General features: G+C 41.1%; 1 protein-coding gene across 1 annotated transcript in view; it reads right to left on the minus strand.

Moving 5' to 3' along the window:
• The window catches only part of LOC118292237 (CUB and sushi domain-containing protein 3), a 288,046-nt gene that overhangs the window by 98,687 nt on the left and 179,861 nt on the right, over positions 1–9,498 (minus strand). The window contains exon 11 of the mRNA XM_047330255.1: positions 2,068–2,189. Coding sequence (XP_047186211.1) covers positions 2,068–2,189 — 122 coding nt within the window. The remainder of the gene's footprint in view (positions 1–2,067; positions 2,190–9,498) is intronic.

Genomic DNA, 9,498 nt, shown 5'->3' on the forward strand with positions numbered 1-9,498 from the left:
CTTATGGTCAATGATGATGAACATGGCCACAGCCCTGGGTCGTAAGTCTGTTAACAGATTTCTAATAATGTGGGTCCGATATATTCTAAAAGGTTTTGATGTAGAGGTCTTTGAGAAGACCTGACCACTGTGACATAGCCGTAGTTCATTGACTGAACACAACAAGACAAATGAAAGACTGTGTTGAGTTTAATGAGTTTAAGTAGATGTCAACAGTCTTCAGATCAGGTGCTGTACACATTTACAGACTCATGATGAACTGTAGTTTGATGTAGTGTCATGCCATGTACAGTGCGGTGCAGTGTAGAACATGACATGTATATAATTCAGTACTGTGTACTGTTGAATATATATATATATATATATATATATATATATATATATATATATATATATATGTATATATATATATATATGATGTATTGATAAAATACATGCAGGTGATTCAATATGTTGCATGACATACTGTATATGTGATGCAGTATGATGTAAGACATGTAAATGATATAGTATGGCACATCGCGGTATATGATAAAGTATCTGTGAAGCCTTTAAATCTAAAGGGTTGGATATAAATGACTTGATGAAGCTGCAGTTAATCTGGTCTTAATTTATGTGTTTGGCAATATCCATTATCTTTCATAATACATACACATTCATTTAAAACCTCTCACACATATCCCACATGTATACACGCACGCACGCACAAACACACGCACACACACACGCACGCACGCACGCACGCACGCACGCACGCACGCACGCACGCACGCACGCACGCACGCACGCACGCACGCACGCACGCACGCACGCACGCACGCACGCACGCACGCACACACACACACACACACACACACACACACACACACACACACACACACACACACACACACACACACACACACACACACACCCAACAGAGAGCGCAAAAAGGCATTAGCACTGTAGCCTTCAACAGTCATGTATGCGATGTAGCCTTCAACGGAGAATGTATTGCCCTGGGCCACAAACCAGAGGCCTTGGGCAGTGACTGAGAGAGTTCTGGTCTAGGTATTATTGCGGGGACCTAAATGTGTTGACCAAGTAACATTATGGGGACTGGTCTTCCTTATGAGGATGCAGAGCCCAGTCCCCATTATCTTAAATCGTGAAATTTGAGTTGAAAATGTGTTTTAATTTCTTGGTAAGGATTAGCAAATGGTTACAGTACGTCTCCAGGAGATAAATATGAGTCAATATACTGTCACCCGAAGTCATGCACACAACTGTGTGTGTGTGTGTGTGTGTTAGAAATGACCTACAGTGTGCATTTCTGCACGTGTGTAAAAGTGTGCCGCTGTGTGCATGAGTGTGCGCGCATACGTGTATGTGTGTGCTCCTATGGTGCTGACGCAGGTGTTGCCATTGACGACAGAGCAGTCACCACAATGACCCTGAGAGGAATAAGGATGTGTCGCCTGAATACCAATCAGATTTCTCTTGGGACATAAAGGGACCAATCACAGCTACCCATCTGACCTCCAGCCTATCGTCTGCCCCTTTGCAAGATTGACCAATCACAGAGAATTATACACTAACATGCCCTGACGAGCATATATTCATATAGGAACCTCCTATATGAATTATTATGCACATGAATTATGTACACATTTGCTAAACTAACACTGTAAAAGCATGTAAGATGTGCTGTCTTATATCAATTAAAATTAGATTGAATGCATGAAATTCAAATGGAGCAAAGACTGGGACCTAGTTCAGGAGGACAACTTGAAGATCACATGCTCCCTACTTTTGCTATGCCAATGCTGCTGTTGCTTATTTATTATTTCATAAGCCCAACTTGCCTCCTATCTCTCACCTGTAGGATTTGAGTTCCCCTTTAGAGAGTTACTTTCATCTTCTCAGTGCTTAGCTTGGCTAAGAGTAACTTGACAACAGGCTATGTTCGAATGCAATAAAGCGTTTAAATTGTCATATTCCATCTGAACTCAAAATGACTAATGGCAACGGTTTGAGTTTGAGTTTGTTTGACAGACCGAGACAAACGGGAGAGAGGATGAAATTTACCTTATTGGGATTTGAAGCAGTGATTATCCACACACACTGCGCGTTGCTCTCATATTGAATAGGGAAGTTAGGAGACGTAAATGTTCCTGAAGGACCTTGAAGATTACTGCCGCACGTCTTCACTGTGAACAGACAAAAATAAGGTCATTGTTAGAAGCCGCAACTGTAGAACTGGTGGCAGTATTAGCAACACAGCAATTGTACACAGTTGAGTCACCGCACAACAATTAAAAGTGACACTCTTGTGATGCTGAGAGCTACAAATGAAAGGGTGTGGTGACAGAGGGAGAGACGAGAAGAGGAACAGAAGGTCAGATAGATGTTATTGATACTGTCAGCAACATCTCCCTGGATAGAAGTACTTAAATGGAAGCTATTGGCTTTGAAATACCACAGGATTAGCTAGAGTTACAGCATTGACTGAAAGAGACACTTGCCAGCAATTTACTCAAAATATACTGAAAGTCAACAACTAACTGGGTAATAATTACGTGCCATCTTTAAAAGGGGTATAACATTCACACTGCCGATTGCGACGACACACATCGGATAGTCGACGTCACGGGATGATTCCGTGGCTTCTGTTTGCTTGAGCAACGAGGCTCGACTGGTTGATCAGCAGTGTAAGTTTACAACTATTTGGTTCGAGTGGAGATTCTCTATGTCAATCCATATTAGAACATCACTGCATGTCAAAACTTGTGCTGGGAAGTCATACACTAAGACTGAAATCACAGCCAGCGAGGTGTTGAAAATGACATGCTGGTTGTTCGATAAACCGACTAAGCCTTTGTTAGGTTGTGTGTTCTGACTGGATGTGATAGAGAACATGCTTGTCTGTCCTTGGGTCGTCCTGTTAGAGTTGGGAGGTAATTTTCTGGTTGATTTGAAGCAGCGTTTGTTCCTTAATTAGTTTGTTCAGTGGTAGGTCCAAGGAACACGTACCGTTAGCAGCACACACACACACACACACACACACACAAAACAGAAGCATACAAACATGAACGCTTATCCGATTCCATTTAACAAACAGACATGCACATTCAGTCACACATCGATACGAGTGCTGCAGAATGAACACAAAATGCACTTGGCAATGCAAAAAAAAGACCCACACATGCATATGCACACTATTAGCAGTGTTACAGGAAATGTGCGTGTGCAAATACATACAGTACGAAGACACATGTTGCAAGCACTCCCAGTCACAAAAATACACACCTGGCTCTTACTTTGACTTTGTGGTCAGAATAAAGGCAGGGGACAAGTAAAAGAATCAGACTGCAATGTGTTTGTGTGTTTCTCTGTGTGCGTAATGGGGCATGGCTGTAAGAGATAGCCAGAACAAGCACAAGACACCTCAGAGACTCCTTATGACTCCTCTGTCTGTTTTTCAATCTTTGTTTCCTTGTCTCTCTGCCTTTGCTCTCCCTCTGGTCTGAACCCACTCCTCTAATTCTTAATGCCTCTTCTGATGACCTTCTCCTGCGTTCGGCTCTATGCATTGTATACACTGATAGACCCACAGAGAGGAAGTGAGTTTTGAGTTGCACACGAGCAATGATTTATCTGCATATCTCAGAAAGAGCGCCTTTGCAAGTGTGTGTGTGTGTGTGTGTGTGTGTGTGTGTGTGTGTGTGCGTGTATATGTGTGTACATTGACAGCTCAATCAGCGCGGCCTGAACGAATGGCCGGCCCCAGCGCTGCGCCAACAGCAGTATGGGCACGGTGTTGCTATAGCGATAGTGCGGGGAGAGTTATCACCAGAATTACCGGAGGAGCTAACATCCCATAATTTATATTAAACTCAATCCGTCTCGGCCCCGCATCTGTCTGTCTCTCACTCCATCTTTCTTTCTGCGCTTTTCATTCACGCACCGTCTTGGTTCCTCTGCCAGGCATTGTCTGCAGTTCACGATTCACATTACACTCTATCATCTGCCCCAGTGTCTATCCCTCTCTCTCTCCCTCCATTTTTTTCTCTCTGGTGTCTGTCCCTCTCTCTCTCTCTCTCTCTCTCTCTCTCTCTCCAATTTTTCTGTTGCTTATTTCCTTGACAATCAGCATTCAATAATATTTTATACCTGTGCATGATGACAATTTCAACTTTTAACTTTAAGGATAGTTTGCTGACTGTACTATAATTATTGTTAATAAGCTCAATAAATGCAGTTTCATCTCATACAGCTGCAAATAAGTATCAATTTACACACCCCACAGACACAAAGCAAACAGCATCCATTTGGCATGTTGTTTGTGTGGTTTCCTGAACATACATTTTCACTTTGACTTTAAACTCAGTTTTGTTTTCCATCAATGCCGCAGGGGAGTATCGTGCTCTTTAGTATCTAAATGCCGCCCTATGTTCACAAGTTAGTCAAAAACTTCTCTCTTCTGCTGTATTGCTCTGGGCAGATAGTCTATAGTGGGACTGTCAGAGCTTTTTGCCAACAAAAAGTCAGTTTCTTGTGGTCGAAGACAGCTGACTTTCCTGGTCAAAAAAGGAATAAATGCAAATATGAGTAAAAAGATCTGTAGATCTGAGGAGGTTGGGAATAATTCAGGGTTCTCCCATAGTCATGCACGTAACAATTCATTACTATACAAATGATATTCAGTTTGAAATTAAATGTATTTCCTGCAATGTAACATTTTTCAACATGGTTGTCTCACGTACTCTGACAGCCTGTCCCCCTGTCTGTCAGTCAGCGTAACTGTTACAGTTTCCCCTTCTCATCATTATTTATACTGGCACACAGTGTAGAGGGCTCGAAGCCAAAAGAACCACACTAATGATCGAGGTGATAATGAAGACTAGATTAAATTAAAACTTTTGATGAGGCCTGCCTGGTACTAAAAGCATGCTGTTGGAATCATGAGCAGGATTAAGTGAACGTTCTAGGATTTAGTGCCACAGAGAGAGAGAGAGAGAGAGAGAGAGAGAGAGAGAGAGAGAGACAGATAGAGTTCTGTGTATCCTCTTTTTAGTTGATATATTCAGATCAACTGGATTCCCCCCAGGATTCTCACTTTCTCTCCCTCACTCTGATGCATTAACACAAACATGCATGCCAACATAAACAATTGGCAGCCAGACTAAAATTAAATGATGTTCCAGGCAACGATCACACTGCCAAATCCTGCACTGCAGCTTCGTTGCCCTTGCTCAAAGTTCCAATAAGTTTTGTTTTATGGCTGCAGAGCATAACTGACACGCCCCATAAGTACCAGGAAGGTTTCTGTGAGAAATGTTTCCGACTATGAATTTTATCACTGCTCAGCTTCAGTGTTTTGACTTGGTTCTCCATTCTAGCGTCTCCTTCAATCTGATATCTGCCCAAGACTCAGTCTACAACTCTGCTGCTTTCTCAGCAGGATGGCCTCTGTGGTTAGTGAGCCACCCACCCCCACCGCCCCGTGGAAGGCTCAGGGTCACTCATTCACAGGGTAATGGTTGCTGAAGCATACCAAGGACAGTTCGCGACTACCTGTTCGTAAAGCAGACAGAAAACACGACAAAGGAATCATACGCGTGAATTTTCTTCAAACGCCCATATGTTTAACTTTTGTAATTTTTCTGGCGGAATCTGGTGGTGAAGTTGCAAACCGCAACCAACTGAGCACCCGACAGTGACACTCTATGGTGACGCACTGCTAATTCCATTTCAAGTTTCCGGCAGCGCTGGAAATTGAACGCGAATGCGACATATTCTGGATTCTGTACTTGTGCAACCGTATTCAACACGACTTAGCAAACATGGTGACTTACACAGAGGTCTGGTCAACCTAATGTAACTATATTTTACGCATTCAAAGTTGAATTGGTTCTTTGTTGCAGGTGATTATACATATATGAACACATAGTTAAGGACAATATATTCAATTTCTGTGAATAAGTTCTTCTATATATTACACACTGTAGCTTTAAGTACAAAATGCATGGGTTGATTTGGAAACTGGAGCAGCAATGCTCTCTTGGTACAAATGCAAATTGCAAAAAAGTTCTAGTTTGATTTAATCAATTATTCATTGTATGCGTTTGCCATTACATTTGTATTGTTTTGACTTATTTGCCTTGTATCAAATAAACTACTTTCTATGACACTATGTCGGCATCTATAATCTACCAGTCCATCCCAAAATGCCTGAATGCCTGTAGGGTGATTGTCAGCGATAAAGTGATTATGATGGTAATTTTTTCATCAAAGGAAGTTCATCTAAAGAGAAATTTAATAAGTAAAGATCCCTCCCGATGGAACGGAAGTTCACTTAAAAGTAACTCTTACAGGATTGATGTATAACCAACTTGACAGGTAAGCTAAAATGAAATCCTCAAATCCTTATTTTGACATGTGTGATAGGGTATCTTTTATTTTTCTGTCTTTAACAAGGATTTTGAAAAGAATTCACTTGTTTGGCTATCATGTTCACTTTTATTCTCAGGTACCCCTTGTCAGGATTTTTTTTTGAAGTTTAATGCTACCAACAAGACCAACAAAATTAAGTTTGGAGGATGTAAAATTCTCAACCTAGTCTGAATTGTTTATTGAATACTTTTATAAAGTTAATGTGGTCTCACTGAGACTTAGATTATGTTTTTGATTTGGTTCTGCAGGAAGTTTGAACTGGCTGTTTTTAAGAGGCTGCCTACAGGAGCGGACAGGTTGACCAATGGACACAGAGGATGATTGATGACATCATTAAGCTGGCACACAGCGTTCCGATGGCCCTCGCTCTGGTTAGAGCTTTAATGGGTACACCCGCGCTGATATACACACACACACACACGCACGCACGCACGCACGCACGCACGCACGCACAGCGAGAGAGTCATTGAGTGTAGTTGTTGCACAGTGTATATACACATCAATATACATCATTTCTGCCTCTTTCTTCAAGTCAAAATGCGTGCATGTGTCTGTCTGTTTGTATGTGCGTGCATCAGGCTGACACACGCACACACACACGCATGCACAAACACACACACAAATAGAGTTGGCTCAGTGGCCTTGCCATCTGTCCATTAATCAAGGTGCCACATGGGCACTCTCTCTCTCTCTCTCTCTCTCTATGTGGTGTGTGGTTGTGTGTGTGTGTGTGTGTGTCATAAAGTGCTGTAGGAGTGGACGGAAGGGCATTGCATTTTGATTTTGTAGTTTATTTTAATAAAAAAGTTTTATAATTGTTTTATTGTTTAGCGAATCGATTACCACTCTGTCCCTCTCTTGCACTTTTTGAAATATGTATCTCTCGCTTGTATTGGTTCTCTATTATGATTTAAATGGCAAAGATACATACAGTATCTTCAACATACATTCGCTTCATTTTCCCTCTGATGTTCAAAAAGACCCATTTAGCTGTATTTAAGTGTTTCGACAGAAGTGACCCTTTAATAAGTCAGCTGGCTTGATGCTTCCTGACAGACTGCCTCTCTCAATGTTATTCATGAGTTTCCCATTTAGCTATTGGCTGGTCTGGATGTAAAGGTCGTATCTGAATTATGTTCAGCTCGACACAACCTTCCTCTCATTCCACTTTGGTTCAACAAAGTACGCTAAATAAGGACACTGTACTTTAGAGAACACAGTGTTTTTCTCACTGAAGATCAAATATGTGATCAAACACAGTCTTGGCTGCTCTTTCTTTTGCTCTAGCTTACCTGTTGAACTCCTTCCAAAATCATATTTATTTTCACTCGCCCACAAAGTCACTGGAGGTGTAAGCAGCGCCACATGGCCATTTTCACTGGGATGAAGTACATACTTTTTCACTTGTCTCTGTTGGAGTAATTTCATGGCCTTGAATAAGCACACTTGTGCCAAGGAGGACAGAGCAGTGCAAATCAGGTTGTGTTTCTGCAGACACAGCACTATTTTTTATTTTTTTTTGGCCTACACAGCTCAGTCCTCTTCTTCAAACATTATGGGCTTCTTAATGAAATCTTCTAACAAATAGGCACTCAGCGTTTCGTATTTTTTAAACACTCGCGTGAGAAGCCTCTCAGGTTTCTTTTGGGAATCCTTTGATAAACATAAATATGGTTGAAAGATAATAATACCATTAACCTTTTTATTGTACTTCAACTTAATATAGTTTGCAGCCTAACTGAAGGATATGTCTGTCACGATAATGCATGAGCTGGATTTTCAATGTGTTTTGAATATGCAAATTAAAAAGCAACTTTAGGGTCTAATAACGTTGTGGAAGCATCATATTATCACTGAGTTTAGAAACTGCAGCCTATACGGATGATGAGAAGAGCTGATGTGATTGGTCAATACTGTATCCCACCATCACCCCACCTGCTGATACTATAGTCTTCCTACTGACAATTCAAGCCAGCTGTAGCTCCCCTTGCAGAATCTGCTGTCTGCCAAGCACCCTTTTTGATTGCACAAAAAAAGGGAGAAGCATGGATTGCAAATGAACTTGCATTCAGGATAATAGAGTCTGACATATTAGAAAATACCTACACATTGGGTGCCTACATGATGTTAATATTATATTCTGGTTGCTGACTATTGAATGAGACTTATAGAATTAATGATACAATCCACAGACCAGGAGCAAAGTTTATTCTACTACAGTCAATTAGCGTTAGACTAGCCCATTCTCTCTTGCCTTTGGGGTATTTTTTTTATCAGTATTTCAATATTGGCTTTTTATCCCTGAGATGAAACCGATTTTTTGTGACTAGGTTAAAAAATAGTAGAGTAGTCTCTATATTCCACTCTTTTTGGGCTAAGCTGCTGCCACTGAAAAACATATTTCAAGTTTTAAATGTATATCTGAAATGTTTTTTTTTTCTTTTCCATTTTCTCATTTGAGTGATTCTGGCATATAGCTCAAATAAAGTCTTGGCATGGTTTAAAAAAATGATTCTACACAAGTGACATGTATCTTTGTCATGGATATACTGCATAACAATGTCACACAGCAGATTTAGCAATTCCTTTTCAACAATATCAACATCTGAAAAATTGTAGATCATTACAGAATTTGTTTGTCCCTTTGTCAGAAATTATGTCATGAATTGTGAACAAGAACACTTGTTCCTGCAATTTGCCTCTTAGCATAACGTAGCAAAAATTGATTTTATGCATTTTTTTTTTATCAAGGGACCATGCTGGATGCTTAGATACTTGGGGCATCTGTGGCTCAGGAGGTAGAGAGGTGGTCCACAAACCATTGTGTTTTGTGTGGTGTTTTGGCCCCCCGCTTCCCCCAGTCAGCATGCCGAAGTGTCCTTGGCTAGCATAGAACCCCTGCCCACATACTCTTCCCACAAACATCCGTGCTGACTTGGGACTGATGGCCCTATTCAGCAGCGATAGAGGTCATTCTTTTCAACCTTTGGGGATGCCACATGCAGGTAAATGCAAGAGTGGATTGGCTAAATGTCAATGCATCTAGTTAATTGCTCGTTACAA

Source organism: Scophthalmus maximus, chromosome 22, assembly GCF_022379125.1.
Source record: "Scophthalmus maximus strain ysfricsl-2021 chromosome 22, ASM2237912v1, whole genome shotgun sequence".
In the NCBI taxonomy this organism is placed as follows: Eukaryota; Metazoa; Chordata; class Actinopteri; order Pleuronectiformes; family Scophthalmidae; genus Scophthalmus; species Scophthalmus maximus.